The sequence below is a fragment of the Ambystoma mexicanum genome, chromosome 7p (genome assembly GCF_040938575.1).
Source record: "Ambystoma mexicanum isolate Mex_15411 chromosome 7p, UKY_AmexF1_1, whole genome shotgun sequence".
In the NCBI taxonomy this organism is placed as follows: Eukaryota; Metazoa; Chordata; class Amphibia; order Caudata; family Ambystomatidae; genus Ambystoma; species Ambystoma mexicanum.
The window spans coordinates 220326589-220352579 of NC_090939.1; the positions used below are offsets into that span (position 1 = coordinate 220326589).

The 25991-nt window shown below is 46.5% G+C and overlaps 1 protein-coding gene across 2 annotated transcripts in view; it reads right to left on the reverse strand.

The window, feature by feature from the left end:
• Positions 1 to 25991, reverse strand: part of TTC3 (tetratricopeptide repeat domain 3) — a 2698168-nt gene that overhangs the window by 139233 nt on the left and 2532944 nt on the right. For both annotated transcript variants that reach the window (XM_069636090.1, XM_069636092.1), the window contains exon 43: positions 4435 to 4576. In XM_069636090.1, the coding sequence (XP_069492191.1) occupies positions 4435 to 4576 (142 nt within the window). The remainder of the gene's footprint in view (positions 1 to 4434; positions 4577 to 25991) is intronic.

Sequence of the window (25991 nt, forward strand, 5' to 3'; positions counted from 1 at the left end):
CTCAACTCAAGCACATTTATATGGAACCGAGACACCACCCGAGACCACAGGCCTTGAACTTGTGAGCAGCCGAGAAGCGCCCCCCATCCCGTCTGAGGCGCATCCGCCACAATCGTAAATTGGAACTACGGCTCCAGCAATGGCATGCCCCGAACCAGATTGTCTGAGCACTGCCACCAGCGAAGAGCTTCCACCAGAGTGCCGTTGATCACCAACCTGTCTGACCAAGAGCCGCGACTCTGAGCCCACCGGTCTGCGAGGAACTCTTGCACCAGCCTCATGAAGAGACAACAGTTTGGCAACAGCGGAATGCATGACGCCATAGCCCCCAGCAGCGACATGTAGGTCCGGACCGACACCCTTGCAACGATCTTCCACTCTGCCGCCCTTTGTAGGAGCTTCATGAGCTTGTCGCCTGAGGGCTTCAAACGTCTCAGTTGAGTCCGAAACTCCGCCCCCAGAAGCACCAAGTCTCTGGAAGGCGACAGAAAGGATTTCTCGAAGTTTATGGCGAAGCCTAGCCATTGCAACAGCTGCATGGTAGCATTGAGACTTTCCTGCGCCTCCCCTGGCGACGAACCTCGCACCAGCCAGTCGTCCAGGTACAGGTATACGTGATGACCCTCCCATCGGAGCCACGCTGCCACTGGCGCCAAACATTTCATAAACGTCCTGGGGGACGACTTTAAAACAAACGGGAGTACCCGAAACTGGTAATGATCTTCTCCTACGACAAACCACAGAAACCTGTGGTGCCGTCGACGCATGGGGATGTGAAAGTATGCGTCCTGTAAATCCGGATGACTTCCTGAAGAGTGAGCATCTTGAACTTCAGGCATTGCAGAGTCTTGCTCAACGCCCGAAGATCCAGGATGGGTCGCCACTTGCGGTTGGGTTTCTCCACTACAAAGTAGCGGGAATATACCCCTTGGCCTCTCTCTGCCACCGGAGCCAGTTCTATAGCCCCTTTCTGTAGCATAAGAACTACCTCCTGCTGCAGGATGGGAATGTGTGGTTCCACGTCATACACCAGAGGAATGAAAACCGGGGAACACTTGAACTCCAGCGAGTGGCCCAGACGCACCGTGTCCAACACCCAACGATCCGACGTAATCTTGCACCACTCATCCACATGTATCGCCACCCTGCCCCCCAGTAGATTGCCCTGAAGGCAGTCATTGTTGTGGTTTAGCCTGCCTCTCCTTAGAGGTGGAGGGCTGTGCACCCCTTTTCCGCAGGGCCTGAAAGCCCCGACTCTTCTGCGCTGAATGCGCCTATCTCCAATACCTCTGGGAGGAATAACCTGACCGACCGTAATCCCGGTCTCTGGTGGAAGCAAACCAGGCATTACCCGAAGCCCCCAGGAACAGGCAAAAGGAGCGAAAAGAGTGCCCACTCTGTAAAGCCCCCAATGATTTAGCAGTCTCAGTGTCTTCCTTCATCCCTTTGAGGGCCTCATCAATTTTCATGCCAAACAAAGGCTCCCCCTCACAGGGCATGTCGATAACCTTATAATGCACCTTCGGGCGAAAGTCTGTGCACTTAAGCCAGGCTTGCCGGCACAGCACTACCCCATTGTTAATCTGCTTAAAGCCGGACTCTGCTAGGTCAACGGCAATATTAATACTGTGATTGGAAGCTTCCTCCTCTTCACGCACCAAGGGCATGGCGGTCTTGCGGTGCTCCTCTGGCAGATGTTCCAAAATAGGCGCTAGCCGATGCCACATCTCACAATCATAGCGTGCTAAGACAGCTAAGGAATTGGCTGCATTCACGGTCATCGCCCCAACAGTCAAAACCTTCTTCCCGAAGGCATCCTGTCTCCTAGTTTCACTGTCTAGAGGAGTAACACAGTTGTGCTGACTCCGGGCCTTACGGATGGCCGCCGTCGACACCACAGACTCAGGAGTGGGCTGCGACACTCAGCACTTCGGGGTAGATTCCGGGGCCTTGAACTTTTTCTCCAGTCTACCTTTGTCAGCAGGTTCCGAAAAGGGATGTTGCATCGTGCGCACGCCCTCCTGCCACACGTGGTCTAGAATAGGCACGGAGAATACAGCTTTCCGTCTCTTGCCCATTTGATCGAACAGGAAGCACTCCTTCCGCTCTTCCTCAGGTGTCAGCCTAAATTTCACACACGCCTTAGCCATCATGGCGTGGAACGCCCCAACATCATCGGCAGGGGAAGGCTATGCCGGACTCTGGGGCTGTTCAACCTCCCCGTCTGTATCCCGCGCATCGCCCCTTGTCGGCGACGAACCAGTAGACATGGTGTCCCGAGGCACACTGTCCAACTCCGACAGTTCACCCTCCTCAGGGTACAAACGTGGACGATCTTCTCTCACCGGCAGCGGCACCGGCAACCCAGCCGTGGCAGATGAACGCGGAGGAACACCAGCAGCATCCATGACAGGCCCCACCAGGACCACATTCAGAGGGGGCAACCTCGCATCCAGCTGGCCTAACAATGATTGCATCGTGGACAGAACCTGGAGCGACAACAGACTGTGGGTTCACCAGTGGGTAACTAGCCGGACCATCACCCACACCCACCGACGTCAAAGGTCCAACACTCTGCAGTCCCAAGGCCGACGGCCACAACAATGGCTCCCGGTCGTCGTCCACCTCTGAGGACACCGAAAAAGCTGCAGTCTCCTGATGTAGAATGGTGTCAGGCAACAGCAAGTCAAAGGCGGAAGACTGCCAAGCCCCACTCGTCTGCAACAATCCTTCCGTGTCCATCCTCGATGATGAGAAAAGCATCGGGATTAACACACACTGCCGTCGCCGATAAACCAAACGTCGACAGAACCGTAGATGGAAGAGCAACCGTCGACGACGGAACCAACACCTGCGGGTTAGATTTCCAAGGAGACCCTGCCTGCTGGGCAGCGCTGGACCGGTGCTTAAAGGATGCCCTGCTAGAGGACGACCTGTGATGTTCCCCTGAAGAGGAGCGTTTCAACGACGAGTGCTTCTTGGCCTTCTCCTGCGACGCTGACTTCTCGGGCCTACCACCAGACCCCCGGGAATGGTCCGAACGACCATGCTTGGACGAAGAAGCACCCTTCGACAGCTGCTTACTCGAAGAGGATCTTCCCCACCTCCAACACAGGAGCAGGACGAGGTTTCTTAGCCGGAGGCTCGGCCGACGCCGCCCGGCTATGATCCGCCGACTGCACAGGCCACTCAGAGGACAGTCTCCGGACCGACCCTCCTCTGAGGCTGGGTAGGTACCCTCATTAAGCCAACAAACCAACCGCAGATTGCGGTCCTTAAGAGTCTTTTGCGAAAACCCTCTACAAATCACGCAAGAGTCTGTTCAGTGATGGGGTTAAAGGCAGCAGAGGCAATCCATGTTCCTGTCACCCTCATACACCTTCTTCAACCCACAAATCGCACACGGCCAGAACAGAGACTTCTTCGGAGCCCCAGAAGCCATCTCAATACACAAACAGCACACACACGTGCAAAAACACAACGAACATGAGGTGATCCCAACAGTTTTGAGACAGTTGAAATCTGAAGGGAAGCCATGGGGGCGGGGCTATTTATAGCCTGCGTCCTATTGGTGGGGACTAAAGAACCCAAAAAGGACGTTGATAGGACACTAAAGTGTAGAAGATTTCCATAGGAAAAAGCTAGGTTAAAGTGACCGAGGTTCCCAGCCTGACGACGGGTAATATTCAAAGCATGTGAATCCATGAAAGATCCAATGCTGGAGAAGTACAATATTTCTAATCTGGTAATTTTGGGTAGTAAAATAATAAATGCTACTTTATCAGAGTTTTGAGTAATGTTAAACATGGAATAAATAGGCAACAATTGAAACCTTACCACACACTTGTGTTAGTAGAAAAAATACATATAAAAACGCACCATGCATACAAATTAGAGGCGCATGAAAGGGAAACTCAAGTAAGGAAGACAAACAGCCGCACCAACAAATGACAATAACAGAGTTAATCATCATGTACACATATTGTGTATTTCAGGTGTGCTATTGCCCCATGTATGTGCACTATGAGTTCAGATAAAATTCTAAGGAAAGTATTTTAAGAACATATAAAAAGGTTAACGTGTAGATGATATATAGCACCTTCTAAATTTTGGAAATTCTTATTGTCAGTAAAAAATTAAAACTGCCCTAATCATGTCAGTAAACAAAAACAAGTGGGCCATATATGTGATGTCATCAATGACATTTGTGATGTCATCTTTGATGTCCTAGGTGTTAGTTTTAGCAGTGCACGGTGGTGGCCCGAGGTTGGTTAGCTTACCATAACTGGCGAATTTCAGCGTTTTTTTTGGTTTTACTTGTAACCATAATGTCCCTTTAACGTTTTTCACTGAATATATATAATCTCCACATACACACACACTACCAAATCCCAATTTAAAGTAAACTTAGCTTAAACTGCATAAGTTGCTTACCATTTCTTTCTGTGGTGGCGACTTGCTTTGAAGATCTAATATATATTCAGTCACTCTGCTGACCACATCACTCGCATCTAAACCAGAAAAGCTGCCTCCATTTTTAGCCCGTGCCTCTTTCACAAAGTTGGAAAGTTCAGAACTGTGCAGGAAATAAAACATGAAAATGTTTATATCTATGGATGTTATGTGGAAATTACATAGCTCGTTTCTGCTATTTAGAAAATCTTGCAGTACTGAATTAGGAACCTAGACTCATTCTCATGCACAGAAAAGTACATTGGCGTAAGGTTTTGCTCACTTTAGAGAACCCTCCACTTTATGCTCGTCTTGTATGGATTTGGTTTTTCCCAAGTGAAACCCATTCAGATACCAGTGGAGATGTGACTCGTATGTTTTTGGCCCGAGGGACCATCAAATGTGGGGGTTTGCCAATACGGTGCCCTGGGTCAGTAGCCTGGACCTAGACATTTGAACTGGTTCCAATTGGTGGTAGTGTACTTTAAAAAAGTCTCTGCATAGGTTAGAACTCTTTTGGCTCACAGGAAGACTTTTCTTTTCAAATGTGGAGGAATTTTTTATACAACCTAAGCTGTTGAGGGCTGTGCCACAACTAACCCTAAGGTGGGGAAGAGCAACCAGCCTAGAAGAAACCAAACCTCTCTTAAAAATCAGTCGGGAGGCAGAGCAGTCAGGCTTAACTCTAGAATGGACAAAAAGATACCATTAGTGCAGACCAGTGGTATTCAAACTTTTTTTAAATGCTGAGCGCCCCCCCCCCCTCTTGAGCAGAATTATTGTTGCTGCCCCCCCCTCCAACCCAAGGCCATTACTGCTTATGTTTCGTATTAAAATCAGTCCCTAGACTTAATTTTTAGAGAGCCTTGTGCGCCCACTGAATTTGCCTTCTGCTACCGCTAGGGGGGCTAGCACAACAGTGTGAAGCCCACTGGTCCAGACACTAAGCCACAGAAAGTATACCACACTGGCATACTGAACAATTCTCACATTTATTTAGCTTTTTTAAAATGCTCCCTTTAGCACATAAAACAGTATAAAATACCTGATCTATTATAAAAATAGAGCATTTCATCACATGCCTATACTTTATTGTAGGCCCACATACCGGGTGATAGGCACATTGCAAACACGGGCAGGAGGAGAAGAGAACCAGAAGTTAAAAACAGTTATTATTATTAGACAAATACAAATGCACATAAAGGTTCCAGAGGGAAAAACAGTTCTAAAATGCTGCCAGAGGGCAGAAAAAATCTAGATACTTTTTTGCAGGTATTGCCAACGGAGTACATTTCAGGGAACAATAGTTACAATGCCAGTAACATTAATAACAGAGTAAATAAGCATTTACATTTTCAGAAGTGGAGATCATGACTTTAAAAATGAGTGTTCACATTCTAACCCTTGGCCTAAACGTCACTGGACCCAAACTGAATGCAGGATAAATGTCCTGGGGTAGGTAAGTAGCCCAAAATCACCTGAGAAGAGTTTCTGGTGAGTAGAACGCTCGCAAAGAAATAAGTGGGAAAAATTGGCAATTCATGTGCATGGGAAAAATACTGGAAATTCCAAGAGGTGAAGGTTTGGAAGCAAACACCAGGAAGGACCGGAATGGGGTCCCTAATGAAGAGTCCTTGAGGCATGTTCGATAACCAGGAGCCGCAGACATAGACGCAGCACAGCAAGCAATGTCACACTGTAAACCAATGTGGAAATGTGGTTCAGATTTGCCTGCTAAAAATCTAGAGTCCAGACCACAGGGAGCAGGAAGGCAAGTACTGCTGATGTTTCTATCCAGGAAATTGTTCACAGAACAAACAAAAAAAATCTGAATGATTTTAAGGCTTCTTTCCAAGATCTGGACTACAGGATGAGAGGTCCCAGGGACTTGAACACTAGGCCAACGACCACCTGAATGCAGAAAAGAAGACAAAAGGGCCTTTCCATAATGGAGCCCCACAATCCAAAAGCAAAAACAAGAGCAAGGAAGAAACTAGGATGGCTAGGGAGCCCAGGAAAGTAGTTTTCGGCGACTTGAAAGACAAAGGAAGAGTGCCCACCAGCATAAGAAAGTCCTGTGAAGACGGATATGGTGGGGGCAACCAAGGACGGGCCTGAACAGCAGGCGGTGGCATGTTTGAGTCTCAACACCCTTGCAGTCGATGGCAGTGACCAGCACCAAAATGGGAAAACCATGGATGTGTTGGGATGGAAATGAGCCAATCCCACCCCCTAGGCACTTCCAAATAAGACAAATCCCATATGATATGATATAACATCCAAGGGGTGAGTAATCTGCACCACCAGGCGACATGTAGAAGCTCTGTAGTGCCTAGAAGTGGAGGCACGGCACTAGAAAACCCATAGCCCTTGATTTTATTTTTGTATTAGGCCTACACGGGTTACCTGCAGGCCTGCACTGTCCACGTTCCTGGTTCACAAGGCCTAATTTATTCACAGCACGCTGGCTCCGCTTGAGCCTTGTTCCCATGGAAGTCCATTTTCCTCCTGTCCCTGCAGTGTTGCAAATCTTGAGTATCGCCTTCATGAATGCGCCCAACACAGAGTGTGAGACAGTAGCAGGCCCCATAACGTGTCTATTCATCTCCACTAAACTGGCATCGAGCCTCTGACCCTCACCCAGCCAGTCCGGTGCTGGCTGCACATCACTAACTCGACCCCCATTCGCCTAGCTCTCTGATAAGCACCCGACCCCCAGGTGCTAACCTCCATAAAGTACCCACCAAAGATCTAAAGCCCACATGACTTTACTTCCCCCCCCCAGCAATAACACGCATCTCCAGCCACATGAGATTCCAAGAAGGGTAAATCACAGATAAATCCTCAGTAGGGAGGCACTAGGTGTGGGGACCGTGATATCAATGGAGCCCTGAATGTGTGGGTCAGCATGACTGTATTTTATCCCCCTCCCTCTCCCTGGCACCCCTTTCCTGTGCCACCCAGGTGCCTGCAATAATGAATGAATAGCATGTCTCAATTGTTCAGTTTAGCTAGGAAACAGTGTATATCATGATTGCCCTGACCTTCACCACAGGGATGAGCCCAACTGACCCACGTGGAGCCAGATCGACAGAGGAGAACCAGCCAATTATTGCTTAGCATCCCCTATTCGAGCAAGCCCATGTGTAGGGTGCCTCCAATCAGGAGCACCAAAATATTTCTTCTAGAGATGACATGTTTTGTGTTTATAACCCTTTGGTTGATGATGTAAGAGCTGAGTGCTCTCGGACAGCAGAGTCCTTGGCTGGCATTTGCATTGTTATCCTTGCAACAGCTATCTCTTGGCTTCTTTCCCTAGTCGGTTGTATTTACTCTGGTGTGTACCTATTGAGGTCTATGCCTTCAGATGTACGGCAGGAAGCTGCTGGTCAAACAGCCTGGAGATGGTTCCAGCACAGAAGGCCTACCAGAGCATACTAGATGAATGAGCAGGACAATGCAGAAGGCCCAAGAAGGACGACCAGTAGCCAAAAACATAAACCAGATATCTGCCTAGGACACAACATTCAGCCAGTATGGCCAAAAGTTGTAGATTGCAACAACTGCGGGAAGTCCAGTGCCAAAGAATGAGTTTAGGTATAGAGCTTTCCCTTAAAAACCACCATCATCTAGTTGGCCCCTAAATCTGCCACTCGGTCCAGACCACACCCACCAGATGTTATATCAATAACCCAAAGACAGACCGTGGCCTAAACTAGTCAAACCCAAACTGGGCTCACAAAAGACGCACATGTGCAGAAAGATCTTTTAAGGCCCACTTTGTGGTCCCACAAAACAAAGTAAGCCCTTGAAACAAAACGGAGAGCAGGACTAAATGGGTTTGAGCAAACACTAAAATTACAGCTGCCACCACCTTACTTCGTAAAATCAATGTAGGGTGAAATAATCATCCTATGGCACAAATACAGTGCTTAAAAAGCACCCATGGGCCTGGGACCCCTATGAAAGACCCAGGACCAAATATCCAAAGTGACCCCAAAAAGTGTTACAATGGCAGGAGGACTTTTACTGAAGTCACATTGACCACTAAAAAAAGACAGTGACCCAAAAATAAAAATAGCAAAAAAGCTAAAAGTTCAAGGGACCCCAAAAAGTGACCCAAGAATTCCCAAAAAGAACATTCCGTGGTAACAATAGAAGCTTCCAAAATGCAGCCTCTGGTGTTGCTAAATGCAGTTACCAGGCTACTGGACATGGATGCCCTAGAGTATTAATGGGCGGACACCTAGAACTACAATTTAGGGGTTATTTGTCTGGTGTAAGCTCCACTCAGAAGATTACAAAGGAGTGTGTGTTTGGTCAACTGGGATTGAATGTATGGGCTGGCTGTCTGGGTATGCCTCTGGAATACACATCCCCAAGTTTAGCTGGTAGGAGGGTTACACAGTGGTTTTGCATAAAAGCACACTCTGCACCAGGAACCTTGTAAACTGGTAGTATTCGAACGTGAAGCATCCAAGACCGACAACTGACTCGAGAACTATTTAAGCTCAGTAGCAGCATTTTTTGGGCCACTAAAAATCTGAGGGCATTCTTCAGATGTTTTTGCAAATCTTCATCCCTCTGCTCTCATCTGTGGGGGTTGTCCTCTGCAACAAAGTACGCCATCTTACTATTGTCCCAGCATGGCTGTCTCCTCTGTTGGACCCTTCACTCAAAAATGCATCTGTTGCAGGAGCCTGGTGCCATCCTCCAGGCATGAAGACCTCCAGTGGTGTGCCCTGCTGCACCTTTTCCTGTTACTCTTGGCAAGGTCACAATTGTTGGCTTGCCAATCTACCGTTGTTCATTGTCTGCATATCTTCTGGGGGAATCTCAGACTTCAGTTGGGCATTCATGTCGCTTCTCAGAGGTCAAGGTCTTCTACTATAGACTTTGCTTCACTAGCTGTCAAAGCACGACCTTACCAGCTGCCGCTCCACTCTGATAGGGTTACACTCAGCAAGCTTTTCATCTGAATACACACAACTGCCTTTCTTCATCAGGATCTGCTGTAGGGGATAAGCCGTCTCATCTGTGCAGTTTAGAAACAGTTACTCACTTGTAGTGACTACTTTACTCTTGGTCCATAGTCCTCTTTCCTCCATACAGATTGGGAGAGTCCATCCCATGGGGATGGGACCAGAGCCTTTTTTGCACCCTTTAATTTAGAGCATGCAAGGGCGTGATGGGCTTGCCCGCCCACGTTGACTCCACTCGTATGCTTCACAAGACAGTCCTTTTACTGCTCATCGGCTGCTAATCGGTAAGTTAACAAATTCTGAAGGTGATGAAGGGAGGAAGGGACATGTGGAGGAAAGAGGATTGTGGACAAGGAGTACACAAATCACTATGATTAGTAACTCTTTCTTACTGCTTCGTCCCTTCCCCTTTCCTTTATACTAATGAGATTATAGCATAAATAACGAGTGGAGGCTGCTTAACTTGCAGCAATTCAATTCCACAGGACTATCTGACCGAACCTGGCATCAGCTCTGGAGCTGGTATGAAGACAGTAATGCTTGCAGAAATCTGATGGCGTGGCCCACGTCTCAGCCCTCCTCTTGACGTCCCACGGTACATGTCGTTCGAATGTGACTGTAGTAGCCTTAGCCCTTAAAGCATTCGCGTGAATAACCTTAGGGGTGTGTCCGTTTTTATAAGGTATAACAATGATTAATAGCCGAAACCAGCCATCTCAAAATAGTAGCTTTGGATGCTTGCATTCCTGGGTTTTAACCCCAGAAAGTAACAGAGTGTCAGAATTCCTGAACTATTTTGTTCTGTGTATTTAAAATTTGAGAGCCCTAAGGACATGCAGAGATTACAGGACAAAGTCTGCTGAGGACCGAGGGTTCAGAAAAAACGGTTGGAAGTACCACTTCATTAATGTGAAAGGAGGACACTACTTTGGGCAAAAAGGCCAGATCTGTAAGGAGGACAACCTTGTCCACATGAAAAAAGGTATAAGGCTCTGATGCTGAAAAGCCTGTATCTAGCTCACTCTACTAGCCATGAGGGCTAGCAGCAGAGCAACCTTCCAGGATAGGAATCTAAAATCTTAAGATATCATGGGCTCAAATGTTTTTTGGGCAAGGGCAGATGGGACGACATTCACGTTCCAAATCGGTGTGGCCTTTTAACAGACGTATCTAATCGTAGGAGGCCTTCTAGATGACTCCACAGAACAGGATTTACAGCAGAGAAGGATGAATCCCCTATGTTCTGGTAGGCACCGATGACTGCCAATTAGGCACGGCACAAGTCGACCAAGACCCCCAAAGACCTAGGTGTGATGAACACTGGTAATGTTCTTTCTGATGGATGTTCCTTCCACAAATTCCTCATATATGATATCCCTATCCCAGCGCAATTGTTCACTGGAAACGTTTTTACTGCCAGGAGGTGCAGCACGACTCCGCCCAACACCTCTAAGCGCCAGACATGACGTCAGGATCTGTATATATAGCGGCACTGCCAGTGCCTTAAGTGGCACTACAAATCGAGCCGGGGCCCATCGAGGGGGCGTGGCCTCAGATCGGCGTCTTGATGGGCCGTTAGGCCACGCCCCCTTGACGAGCCCCGGCTCAATGGGCTACTGGCACCCCTGCCAGGCAGCCTTTTGTAGAGATTAGCACCCTCTCCCCTATGGGAGAGAGAGGGTGCTGATCTCTGCATTTATTTTGTATAGGCTTGCCTGGCAGGGGACAGCGCCTGGCCTATTCAGCCTTAATGGTGGTGCTGCCCCTCGCCAGCTGGGGAGGGGCAGTGTCACCATTAAGGCTGAAAGGGTGAGGCCACTGGAAGCAGAGGCCTTTTTCTTAAAGACTGAAACTCCCGCGAATCCGCGGGAGCTTCAGTATTTAGAAAGCAAGGCCTCTGCTTCCAGCGGCCTCACGTTTCTCCATAATGGTGGTGCCGGCCCACGTGCATCCCTTGATTAAAGGGATGCCTCGCAGGTGCGGCACCACCATTATAGCTGAAAGGCATTTTTTTCTGAAGCCTGAAGCTCTCGCACACGAGCGAGAGCTTCAGGCTGTAGAAAAAAATGCCTTTTCGTGTAGTGGCCGGGGCTGTTCGGGCAGATTAGTGGGCCCCGGCAGGGCCCCGCCTCAAAACGAAATTTCGGAGCATGCCGGGGCCCAGCCCCGGCAGGCCCCGGCCCACTTAAAGCCCTGGGCACTGCACACGTGACCTCTGTTCCACTCTTTTCCCCTAGCACTCTGAGGCTGAGGGATCATAGAAACAATGGTGTATTAGCTTCCCGTAAAGAGGTACAGTAATCCGTGGAAGGAACATCCATAAGAAAGAACATTACGAGAGTAATTTGTTCTTCTAATGGATTCTTTCCTCTCACGGATTCCCATCCGTGATAGACTAACAAAGCAATATGTAAATCTGGGAGGAGGGAGGTAGCAAGACCACCACCTAAACCAGAAAACTGCCTTACCAAAAACGGGCATCCTGGCCCACAAAGGAATACAAGCAGTAATGCTTAGAAAATGAGTGCAAAGATGCCCACGTTGCAGCCTGGAAAATATCCAGGACAGGGACTTCCCTCTGCAGGGCAGATGTGGCAGCCATTCCTCTGGTACAATGAGCTCTGACACCCTCAGGCACATCCTTACCAGTCAGATGGTAGCATTCTGAGATGCAGTGAATGATCCACCAGTACAGCGTTTGCTGGGTGATTGCATTGCCAGCATGAGCACCAGTGTAAACAACTAAAAGCTGGTCATCCTTCCCAGCCGATGGAATTGTTCCTCTGCCTTGGAAGGGTGAATGGAGGAAAAAACACAGGAAGATGGATCAGCAGAAAGGAGGGTCTCACTCTCAACATCATCATCTCTTTTGGGAAAAAATATTTAAAAAGGGAGGTAAAAACAGACAGTGCCTGGAGCTCAACCACCAGTCTTGCAGAAGTGATGGACACCAACAAAATTACCTTAAGGGTGAGTAAACCAACAGAACCGGAATGAAGGGGCTCAAACGGAGCGCCCATAAGAAACGTTATAACTAAAATCAAATCCCACAGCGGGAACACAAACTCGGAGGGAGGAAACGGGTTGCACAAACCCAGCAAGAACTGCATAGAAGTGGGGATTGTGAAAAACAAGCCATGTTCCAGGGACGTCTTGAACACCAAAATAGTGGCAAGGTAACCCTTTACAGTACCAATCTGCAAGTCGGCTTGTGCCAAAGAAAGCATAACATCCAACAAAGGGGATAGAGGAAAAGATAAAGGATCCAAGTCCGTTTCCCAGCACCAAACCGAAAATGTACGCCACCTGCAGGCATAAAGAGATTTCGTAGCAGGCCTCCGAGCTGAAAGGAGCACATTGAGAACATCACCGACAAGTCACACTCATTGTACCTCAGCCACTAAGTAGCTGAGTGTAATAACAAAGCCTTGGCCAGAGATGACACAGACTGGTGTAGAAACAGGAAACATCTTTACTGAAGTTCCAGTCTCAGGTACAAGGCACGGGTATACATTTAGGGAACATCACCTAAATTGCATGGGGATAACATACACTGGCATCCTCTCAGTCAATCCATCTTCCAACTGATACTCTCAGAACCATTCAGAGGATAACATTCTCAAACACATCATTCCATGTCAGTCACTCCTAGCATTCCAGGCATACAGGGCAGGGTGCCGGGAAAGGCAAGAGACAACACATCTTCCCCCTTCAACAACCCAAGACAACACCGAGGAGGTAAGAGACATACATTAACACACAATAGCAACACATGTACATCCCTCAACCTCTAGCACAATTCTCCCAACAATGCACCCTGCACAACTCTGTAACCGTCCTCACCTAGTTGGACAAATCTGCAACATACAATGCCCCTCTCCTTTTCTACTGAGTAAGGGAGAGCCACCAAACAACTTAAGAAAGGATACCATATCAAATCTCTCAGACCATTTCAGGCTTACAGCCCCAACCCACATGACTCAGACAACACCATGCTGTACAAATATGCCAGGTGTACCCCATCGGGCAAAGAGAATAATCTCCCAACACGAACATCAGCACACACTCATAACTTACAATTGTAGCAACTACACCTCACTGGCCACACCGTAACAAGCGTCCTACGCCCCTCAGGACGGGGCACTACAAGCAGTGCGGGTGTCCAATACCCCACAGAAGCTATACCCACCTGTACTAGTGGACCATGCACCACAACTCCAAAGAACAAAGCCAACCATGAACCACACAAATCCACGACCACTCACACAGACATATACATAACTTAATTCTTGGCAGTTCTCCAACAATACGAAATTAGATAATTTCTTACTTTTATAACTAATGCACTGACACTTTGCACTATACAAGTTCAGACACTAACTCATGCTGTTCACCTAACGTCCAACCTGTAAACACAAAAGGTTAAACAAGACACTTCAACAGAATGAACATTTCCTACAATTCTTAACAAGTCCATGTCTTAACTAATAGCTACATAAAAAAGTCCAAATGTGGAAGGAAAAGGCTAAGAACACCACCTCAACAACTATAAACCTCAGCAAAACCTTAACATAGTGCACTTCAAATCACACAACACAGAGGCCACAACTTCCAACCAATCCATTCAGTGCACACCAAACCCACTCCAACAATTACAAAGTGCACACCCAAACAGTTAAATTCAACAGGCCTCGCATGACAACTATAATGACAACTCTTGCAAAGCTAACAAATGATCGTTTCTGGGAACATTTAAAACTGTACCAGAAAAACAATGCAAAAGTCCTTAGAACTAACTGACTTCTTAAGTTTCTCAGCTCGGCAGAGTTCAAAACAGACACTGCCCAGCCCCATCTCTGCTGCACAATACCTCGGGGACATGCATCCCTCAAGCCAGTCATCTTTCATCCGGCATAACTGCATTTCGCTCATTGGCGCTCCAGCCCATTTCCAGCACCAATACACCAACCCCCGTCCTGCAGCTCAACATTTTCAGCCCAAATCTTTGTTCCCGGCTTGCACTGCATGCCGAGAATTAGTTTGGAACCCAACTCGCAGCATCATCGAATGTCATGAAAATCCATTACGCTGCGCTCCCACTCTCACATCAAAAACCATTACGCTGTGTTCCAAACAACAGTTCACATTTGCACATGACAGCACCCAACGCACAAGGATTGGCTGATGAGACCCTGGCCAAGGGATTGGCCAATCAAGACCAAAAGTCCTAATTTTCCTTCAGTTTTCACGCTGAATGGAGCTCTGGCCTCGCCCGTCAGCACTCCTACGGTGGATGCACCTAACCTCCGATAGAGGATCCTAGCACACAACTCTGAGCCCGCCACTTCACTGGGTGCAGGCAGGCATTTAACTGGCTGCCAACAGTGGACGCTGACAGGAGCAGACATGACCGCACACCAACCTCCAACAGAGCGCCCTGCTCAGTACTCCAATGACTCAGCAGGTATGCCAGCAATTTTAAGCTCTCCCGTTGCCGCGCCACGACTGGAACCCCTTAACAGGTCTGGCAGATCCTCACGGCCCTAACAGGGTCTTGGAACCTCGGCTGCTTAGATTAATAGAGACCAAAAGTCAGTGTTAAGCTTATCCTGGATCACATTGTAGAAGGTAGTTACCATGTTTACAAAGTATTAGGGTAAAAACTACAATTCAATGTTCATTTACTCATGTATATCATGCACTTATTTTCAATTATTGCACCAAAATACTTTAGTTATTTTTACAAAAAAGAAACCATCTCATTGTCAGAGTTCAGACCAATTACAGGGGTGTTGAATTTACATATTGTCGCTTCTGCCTGTCTTAGGCTTTTCTCCCGGTCACCGCCTCTCCTGCCGAGTGTGATCTTCTGTAGACCTATGAATCCGATATCTGTTTTTTTGTCCATTTGCTGTTCTTTTTGCCAGTGTTGAGCTATAGGATATTGGGGGTTTTGACTACCAATATGGGAGAGATGTTCTCTAATCCTAATTCTTATTTCTGTAATGGTGCTTCAAATGTATATTTTAGTACATTTGCATATTATACAGTAAACCACATATTTGGTCCGACAATTGTCTGCTTTATTCTATGTTCCTTGCCATGTGTGTCCAGAAAGATACTTGTTTTATCATAAGCATATTTGCACATAGTGCAAGTTCCGCATTTCCTGAATCCATTACTATCCAACTGTAGCCAAGTCCTGGCTATCGTCAGCATTTCCTTGGGTAGAAGTGAAGGACTCAATTTGTTTTTAATTGTATTTGCTCGTCTGTAAATCATCCGTGGTTTGTCCTCCACAAACTTCTGAATATGTTCATCCAAGTTTAGTATGAACCAGTGCTTTTTCAAAACTTCCTTAATTATATAAGTGATTAATGTATTTTGTGATAAATCCGATCTTGTCTTGAAAACCATATGGCTGTTTACTTTGTACCTTTTCTTTCAATGTCTGATCCTGTGTCAGTTCACAAGCTTTTTGATATTCTTTGTTTATACATTTCTATGAGTAACCACTTTGCTGAAATCTGTCTTTTAAGAGATTACATTCTTGGTTGAATTTGTCATGACTTCCGCAGTTCCGGTGTGCTCTCATAAAAATCGCCTGTTGGTATATTGTGCATCGGTGGCTCAAACTGGCAGCTGGAGGCATGCAAGGTTGAGTTCTTTTCTCTATGTGGTTCCCAATTACATGTATCGTCAAATCTTAGAAGTTGATTTGGTTCACATCACATGTGCCTGTGAACAGTATTCCCCATTCATTGCTACTTATCCTTTCAGTGAATTGTTCAAATTCTGTCTTTGATCCTTTCCATATTAAAAACACATTGTCAATGTAACAAATCCAGTGAACCATGTTCTCTGAGAATTTTTCATCTGTACATATGATTTGATCCTCGAATAAGCCCATAAATAGTTTGGCGGGGGTGTATTTTGTGCCCATACCTACACTCTGTTTGTTGAAGAAAGGGGTCGTCGAACATGAATATGTTGAAGTCTAGTGTCATTTGGAGCATTTCCTTGATCCTATTCATATGTTGATAAAATGATGCCAATTCATTTCTGAAGGAATATTCGATTGTGCGGATTGTCAAATCATGTTTTATAGATGTATACAGGGCTTTGACATCTAAGGTGGCCAAGAGATAATCACTTCTCCATTCAACAGTTTTGAGTTGCTTGATTACATCTGTTGTGTCTTTGACATAAGATTGTAATTTACTTGCTCTGGGGTGCAGAATATTATCCAGATATGCAGAAATTCCTTTGGTTGTCCAACCTATCCCACTTAGGATTGTGCGACCCTCTGGTATTCTCTCAAATGGTTTATGCACTTTATGGAGGAAATACATAATTGGAATGGTGTTTTTTTTTTTTAAATCAACATGCAAGTCCTTTGAATGTCAGTGATCAAAACCTTTCCTGTGCCAGCCCAAAATATATTCCTCTAGATCTCTGATGATCGTATTAACGGGATTGCTTGCTAAGGTTTTTTAACAGTCTTGTGTCCTTAGGTGATTGTTGGCCATCTCCATGTAGTCTCCTCTGTCCACTAAAACTATATTTCCTCCTTTATCAGCCTTTAATTACTATTGTTATGTCAGAGGCTAGGTTTCTAAGTGCTTTGGATTCATCATGAGTTAGATTGCTCATGTCCCAATGTTGTCTCTTCTAAGGACAAATGGTAAGCATTTGCCGAACCTACTAACATCATTCAGTATATATTTAATAGCAAATTGATAAATAGTGAAATTTAAATTACATGCAAATATTCAAACAGCCGTTCTCACTGGTTAAAAAATATAAAAGTAGGTGGACGTAAAAAAACAGTAAATACAGTATGTCTAAAACAGAAAAATGCCCTATTGTACTACTGAGACCTGAGTTTAACCAAGACTAGGAGTACAGACAGAAGATACATACAATCGCCTTTTGAGCTTTAGATAAATAACATTGTGAATCTACTGATGAATCCAACTGGATATGACCAAGTGAATACTAACAATGTTCTATATTATTTCTCTTCTTGTTTGTCCAGGTTTCTGATGTTTTTCTTTATTATTATTTTTATGCATTATTGTTTAGTTCTTGTCCTTTAATTGCTAGTTTTTCTGGTCTTTTATGAACCCTCCTCTACCCCTTGTTTCCATCAAATTGACTGTAATTTCGTTGCTGGGTTTGATGATGTGTATGACAATGTAATTATCAATACATGAAATTGGGTTGTACAATATGCTTAATTTGATGATGCAATCTTTCGAAACAAGTAGTAACATGTATGAAGATGTGTTAAGAATATAAATGAACAATTATGCCCTGATTTGAGAAAGGTCAGTGGCCGAAACACGTGTCATCCAAAGGGCACTACACTATGATTTAAGATATACCATACTATGAAATAAATAGTAAGAGGCAACGCATTAATTTGACGCTTGTCTTTAATGGAGTTTCGTGATAATTCCGAGTACAAGTGGTTTTTGGCTTTTTTATAGCCATTCTCCAATAAGACGCAACAACCAGACTATTGTAAGTACTGTGACTAAGAGGTCGCTGAGTCAAACAGTAGTAATCAAAAGCGCACTGGCTACTCTTCCAATTTGGATAGTGGGGTCTGCCATCTGAAACCCTGAGGAATTGCTGGTGGGGCTCTCAGATTGGTACATTTAGAGTTCTTGAGGTCCACTGCACACTGTGAAAAATTAGTTGCCCCCCTGAAAAGAGCCCAGTATTAGGCTGGCGTAATCATCGTGAAACTCTCGTTGGGGAGATAAAGGTTGGAATTGGAGAGATACAGAATTGCCTGCAGGCCTGCCTTGGTTCGTTTTGGGTGTCGAGAAGAACCCTGGGCATCTCTTAGTGGGGGGGAGGTGAGGGCAAGCGGGAAACGGGTTCTATGGCCTGCATCGTGTACCGTTTGTTTACCTTCTGTAACAGGGGAGTGGAACCTGTTAGGGAGAATTCTCATAAATGGTTGATTTCCCTTACTTACTGAGTCCCTCAGCAGCTTACTGGATTTCTAGGATTTTTTTTTCACCTGATAAGAGTGTGAGCCTTTTTTTCCCACTCTTGCATGTGTTTTGCTATGTGTATTTCTACTTTTTGTGTGATCTTGGGCAATGGAGCCTCACCTTCTCCATGGCACCATATTCTTCCATGTGTGTTACACAGCACCTTCAGTGCAGTGACACAGGCTTGTCTTTTAGATTTCCCACCCACTCCATTTTCTGGGGCAGACTACTGTCCTCCAGAAAAGAAAGTTGCCATTAACTTTATTTAGTCACTTTTACCACAGACCCAGTACATCCCATCTTCCATGGAGTATTGGAAAGGGTTAATTCTTATCGCTTTTTGTCTTTGTCTCTTGGAGCATTGTTTCACTCCCTTTACACCAAGACTTGGCTGGTGGCAGTGGTATCTACCCTATTTTTTATACCGCGGTTATCTTAAATAACCATGGTATTGTTTTAGGCTATTATATTAGCGTCAAACATAAACCTGCTTGACCATATATATTTTATTACGGTTCCGGCTGAGTTCATTCGCCATTTCTTTTTGTAAATGTCTTTCTCGTGTTTAACTCTGCGCGCCAAACCAGGTTTGGTCCCTTTGTTCATCGCCTTTTCGCGGGCTTCCACACAGAAGCCCTCCTTTAGGCGCCTGAGAGTCTGGGTAGGCAGGGTGTGAGGGAGGGGTTTTAGGACCCCTGCCATGGGTTCCCTTGGTAACCCAAGCACACCCCTGTTTGATTGGCTGGATGACTGTCCTTGCCAGGACAGCCACCCCTGCTGTGTGATTGACAGCCAGGCTGTATGAATGGGGGAAAACTGCATAAAAAGCAGGTCTCGAGGACTGGAAGAGCAGAGTCGCCACTGGAACAAAAGAACATACAAGGAACTGAGGGAAGAGGACCCCTACCACGACTGAACCGCCCGGTGATGCCCTGCTGCAGCTCCAAATCCGACGACAGAGAAGATCCTCCAGGAAACTTCTTCCCTTGAGCTGGTGGGACCAACCAGTTCACCCAAACTGCAAGCCAGGACCCCTCCTCTGGTCAAATTCGCTGTACAGAGCTACAGTGGGCCGGATAGCCAGGAAGGTCGGACCATGCTTGGGTTTTAAGGAGCGCACCTTTTATTTGTTGCTTTGCTCTGCTGCTGGTTTCTTCCATGGGTAGTGCAGGTTCATACAGTCTTCCTACTTCTGATCAGCCCGACAGTCGCTTCAGGAACTGTGAGCCTGCAGGAACTACCAGGAACGTCTGCCTCAGCTACAGCTCCCTCTCCATTTTAAGGTACTGTGCAAATTTGTTTGTTCGTTTCGTTCAGCTGCGGTGAAAGTGTTTGAAATCTTTCTCCAAATTGACTTGTCCTTCTCTTCTCTTTGAACTAACTTTTCTACCAACCAACCTCGTCTGGAAACCATGCCACAAACTTTACCACGAACTACACTGAACTGTATTATCTTGAGCAAAAAACTTTTGAACCATTGACTTTGGCCCTAAGCCTTTTCTATCTGATTTTATCATTGTAGTCTCTCTTGTTCGCTTACCCTGAGTACTTACCTGTTGGTGTGAATTCATTTCTGTTAACTTCTGTCTTTCCCTCCCTTTTAAATTGCTGGAGTGCCATTTTGCTCCCACTTCATTTTGTGAGCTTAACTTGTCTGGAATTTAAGGGAAGTGGTGTGGTGTATTAAGAGTGATTTTTAGACTGCTTATAATATTGTAATGTTATACAACTGAAGAGTGAAATAAATGTATATTCTTTTACTTGAAAACCTTGAGTTAGTGTTTGCCTGAATCGTAGTAATTTCTGTCCTTTGTGTAACTATTTGATACTGCTCACTTACTCTTGAGATAAGTCTGGCTGCTCCGCTACTGCTACCACTCTAACTGTGTAGTACAGGCTTGTACCAAAGGTGAAATTGTATTGTCACTTATATTCTTAATATTGTGTGGTGTTCCCAAAGGGTACTGCATATAATTCTGCCTAACAGAACCCAGTTCATATAGACAACCACAGGAGGTGGTAAGACTCAAGAGAAGCAATAACACTTAGTAACGCTTATCTAGCAGCTCTGCAGATGTCGAGCAGGGACACACCTGAGAGAAACACTGTCGTTGCTGTGATGGCTCTGGTGGAGTGGGCTCTTGGTCGGACCGGCAGCGGCATGTTAGCCAGTCGATGACGGTGCATGATGCAGTTTGAAAGTCACCTGGAGATGGAAGCCTTCAACAAGGCCTTTGTGCGATTCAGAGGTCCAAAATTGATGAACGGCTAAGAAGTCTTCCGAAAGTTCTTTGCGCATGCCAGGTAAAACATCAAGGCACGCACAACATCCAGCGAATACAATGCCTATTCGCAGGCGACAACGGATTCAGGAAGAAGACAGGAAACACTGAAGGCTCTATGAGGTGAAACTCTGATGGCACCTTTGGCATATAGGTGGGCGGTGTACGGAGTACCACCTTTGAAGCGTGGAAGGACAAGTACGGCTGCTTGCATGACAAGACCCGCAAATCCCTTACCCGCCTGGCTGAGGTGATCGCCAGGAGGAAAGCCGCCTTCCACGATAGAAACTTGAGCGGGGCCTAATGCGTCAGCTCAAAGGGAGCCCCATGAGCTTAGTCAAAACCACATTGAGCTCCCAAGCCGGGGCATAAGCCTTCACCGACGGAAACATTCTGAATAGTCCTTTGAGGAACTCCTTGACGAGTCTGTGCAACCACAGAGAAGGCTTACCCGACGCCATGGTAGAACGGGATATGGGGGCCAGGTGCACCTTGATAGAGGCATGAGCCAGTCTAGCCGTGGCCAAGGAAAGCAGGTATGGCAAGAGCTGCGGGACCATGACACAGAGAGGGGTAATCTCCTGAACCGGACACCACACAGAGAAGTGCTTCCACTTATGCCTGTAGCAAGTCAGCACTGAAGAGCCCTTGGCAAGGATGTCCTTACACTCCGCAGGTAAAGCATAATGTCCAAATTCTAGGGCTGCAGGAGCCAGGCACTGAGGTTCAGCGTTGCTGAGTTGTGGTGCAGAATCACTCCTCCCTCTCTGGACAGGTGGTCTGAAGTAGTGGCAGCTTGATGGACAGAACCACAGACAGACATAGCAGGTCTGGATACCAGATTTGTCGCGGCCGCGCCAGAGCAATGAATATCATCCTGCAGTGACACTGTGTTGCTCACTCGTAGCGGGAGCGGGAATGGAGGAAAAGCGTATAGGAACAGTCCCTCCCATGGGACAGAGAATGCATGCTCCATGCTCCCTAGCTGTGGGACCTTGATGGCGAACCACTAGGAATTCGCTGCCGTCGCGAAAAGATTGATCTGGGGTTGACCTAATTCGTGGAATAGAAATTCCACCTAGTCCTGGCGAAGCTCCCACTTGTGGCAAGAAAGTAGTAGCCTGCTGAGCAAGTCTGCAATGGTGTTCTTGGTGCCTGCCTGCCAGGTGAAAGGGGACTAGAAATTCAGGCAAATGGCCCAGTGCCATAGATCCTGGGCATCTCTGGAGAGCGCATCCAGGCCCGCTTCCAAATGTAGAACATGGTGGTGTTGTCCATGAAGATCCTCACCACCTTGCCCCTTATTGACAGCAGGATAGACTCTGAGGCCCAAAGGACGGCTGAAGCTCCAGGATGTTGATGTGAAGGGTCTTTTCTTCTGGCAGCCAGAGGCCTCTGGCGTGCAACTATCCCATATGAGCTCCCAAAACTATCATGGAAGCATCCGTGGTGACTGTCACCTGGTAAGGAGGGACTTGGAATGGGGTCCCTTGCGTGAGATGAGAGCGCAAACCCCACCACTGTATTGCTCGTCGGAACTCCTCCTTGAGGGGGATTTTGTCCATCCAGGATCCTGACACTTGCAGCCATCTCGCTTCCAGAAACTCATGGAGAGGCCTCATCTGTAGTAGACAAATGTCATAAATCACCAAGGTATCTTATGAAAAGGATATGGTAACCAAAAAGGATACAATTGGTAGGGCTCTTCCGGATTCTTGATAATTCACACAGCTTGACAGTAGTGAAGTCAAATTAGACCTTCCAAATGATACAACTCTCTGACTAGTAAAACAGGCAGAGAGAGGGATCACTGGAAAGGGCGTGGGAGCATCATAGGAAGTCAGCCTGTAGGCTTAGAACTGGAATCTCCACTAACAAGTCTCTGAAGAAATCCAGGAATTGAAACAACGACAAAGGAGGGAAGGTTAGTAAGGGAGACTTATCCCGAACGGCACGAGGCTCACGCTAGATACCGGGTTGGTGCACCACAGGATAGCGTCCAAAGTTCTGTGCACAATCACCTTCAAATAAACAGCTGTTGGTAATACTTCCTTTCCCACATAGAACAGAAAATTGATGAAATGAGTCCACCTGTTATCTCATCACAGGTGCCAGGGATTCTATCAAAAGCGAAGCACAATTGCGTGTGGAATTACACGTTTCAAAGAGTTCAAAAACCGTGCAGTTTTACATGTGACAAAGTTCACGCAGCCTGGACAGCTGCGCTTGAAAGTACAGTAGACAGCGTGGTGTTTTACACGCAACAGAAGTACACGCAACCATGACCGCAGCGCGTAAAGAGTATAGTAGAAAGCGTGTGATTTTACACACAACAGAAGTACACGCCGCCAGAGCAGCAGCACCTGAAGAGTTCCAGAGTCCGTGTGGGATTTTACATGCGAACAAAGTACACGCAGCCAGGACAGCCGCACTTTAAGAGTTCAAGAAACCGCTTGGACTTTTACATGTGACAAACTTACACGCAGTCAGAAAAGCAGCCTGCAAAGATATCAGGAACCCGTGTGTGTGGATACACGCGACTGAAGAGAACGCAGACAGTGCTGCCAAAACTCACGTGTGAAGAAAGCCATCTGTTTGTCTTCTAATGGACTACTGCCGAAAATAGTGTGTATAAATTCACGTTAACAGGAAAAACTGTCGTAACTTCTAGAATACAGCTCCAGGAATTTGCATGTGGAAGAAGCACGCCGAAGAAAGCCAAAGAAGTAACTGAAGAGATGCGAGGACGCAGATCAAGGATTCAGCTACTAAACGCCATGTTGTTTCAATCAGAAGCAGCGAGCAACGTCTCCACGCTGCTTATGAAAGTAATGCAGTAACGCACGTGACTACCCTGAATCACGTGAATTCAACGACTTGAATAATGCAAACGTCGTTTTCCTGGCAGGACATCAAACAACCTCCATTTAGAATAGAAAGGTCTAGCAGTTCTATGAGCATAACCTGTTCTGCGTGAAGACGGTGTTCCAGGTCCAGAGGTAATATGTCCACCATGCATGACAGCAAAGGAGCACGAGGTTGATGCAGGAAGACATCATGCCTAACAGCGACTTGACGGCTAACACCATAGCGGACTGCGCCGACGACAGGCGCTGCACCTTTCCCAGGATGGTTACCACGCTCTCTTCCAAGGGAGCCACCAGGCAAGCCACTGTGTTGAGTCACACCCCCAGAAACAGAGTGTTCTGCGATGGCTCTAAGCAGGACTTTGGATAATTTATGGAGAATCCTAGATCCGTCAGCAGACACACAGTCTTTGCCGTGTGATGGCTCGCCAGAGCATAGCAGTGGGATTGAACTAAAATGAAAGGAGATGGGTCTCCCCTACATCACGGACATGGGGGGGAAGTACTAAATCAAGTGTCGGAGAAGGAATGTCGCGTGGAAAACCACTGTAATTTTATGCAATATTAAACAGACTTCAACTGGAAGGCTGAAGAAAGGCAAACTCAGAACATCACATACCACAAATAATCAAAATAAACAATGTTTATTAATATCCCATAAAGATATATTAAATCGAAAATGATCGCCACAATTCATATTGGGCTTTTATGATAGAAAAACACATTGAAGAAGATAATGCTAATGTATTCTGTTAAATGCACCGACTGAATAAACAAGATCACCCGAAGGAATCCCGGAGAGCCAGAACTACCGCCAAGTGAAGGGGATCATGTGGAAGGAGGCTCTCTCTCACAGCAAACCCACAAGTACACAGTCAATCAAGAATATTAAACAGTCAATGTAAATTGCCAAATGGGTAAAGTGAAAAATAGTGCATTAGAAAGCCACTAAGGGCAATACTTAGTTCAACATATCACATATAAAATGTATTAATTAAACTTCCAATTTAATCAAGAAATATTCAATCGAACATATGAATAAAGTGTGTGAAGTCAACTACAAAATCTAGGGACAACGATGGTAGATGCCAAAGGTGTCAATCCAACAGATCTTTAAATAAGTAGTTCAGACGAGTTAATGCATCTAGTTGAAAATGCTAATGCAAGTCTTCCTCAGGACGAAGCACTCTAATCAAGTAAGTACCACGATGATCAACTCGATACTGACCGATGCTGATCATACGTAGCTCATTCATGTTCTCAACCCAAATGTGGGACCTCGTCAAAGAGATTGCTTCAACAGACGAGTGGAAACCACAATGAACAGACATAAATGATTAAGTCTGTATCTAAACAGGGTGGAATCTCGGAATTCCTAAACGCAACATGAATTTATCGTGCCCTGCATTTAATTCAGGGACGCTCGTTCCGTTCATAAACCCTTTTAAATTACTGCCTCAGTTGTCGTTTGAAGGAAACAAATGCCATGGCCGTGAAACAAAACGACACAGCCTCACTAAGCGGGCTGAAAGGATAGAGTAAACGGCACGAATTATATATCGAACGTAAACATAGCCCTTCCAGTTGAAGTCTCTTTAATATTTCATAAAGTTACAGTGGTTTTCCATGCGACATTCCTTCTCTGACACTTGAGCGGGATTGAACTAGCCAATCATCCAGGTAAGGATAGCCGTGGATGCCCTCGAGACGAAGATGCGTCACCACCGGAGCCAAGCACTTTGTGAAGACCCTCAGGGCCGATTTCAGGCTGAAGGGAAGTGCCTTGCACTGATAGTGCCACCGCTGGACCACTAATTGCAGGAACTTGCGCTGCTTCCGACGGATGGGAATGTGTAAGTAGGCGTCGTCTAAGTCCAGAGAGGCAAGGAGGTTGCCATCCTCCAGTTGGCTGAGCACGTGCCGCAATGTGACCATCCTGAACTTCTGGGACTTCAGGTACTTGTTGAGGCGTCGCAGGTCCAGGATCGGCCTCCACCCCCCAGTCTTCTTTCAGACCAAAAAGTATCTGGAATACTGCCTACATCTCCAGAGGCGCTGGGGAACGGGTTCTAGCACCCTTTTTTTAACATGGTTTGGACCTCATGCAGCAGCTGTACAACGTGCTGTTCTTGTCAATACAAGGATACTTGCGTTTGAACTCCACGGCTTACCCCTTTCCGAGAGCGACCAGCATCCATCTGTCGGTGGTGATGGTCTTCCATGCACGGACTAACCTTGCCACCCAGCCTCCCACTGGGGTGCACAAGTGGGGGCCCGAGTCGACGGCTGGTTCTTGTCTGGTTAGGTGCCGGGGTCTTGCCCTGGGGGAGGAGCTGGCGCTGTCCTTCGCTGTCGTATGCCTGCTAGTGGCCTATGTATGCCTCCTGCGTCTTGGAGTAG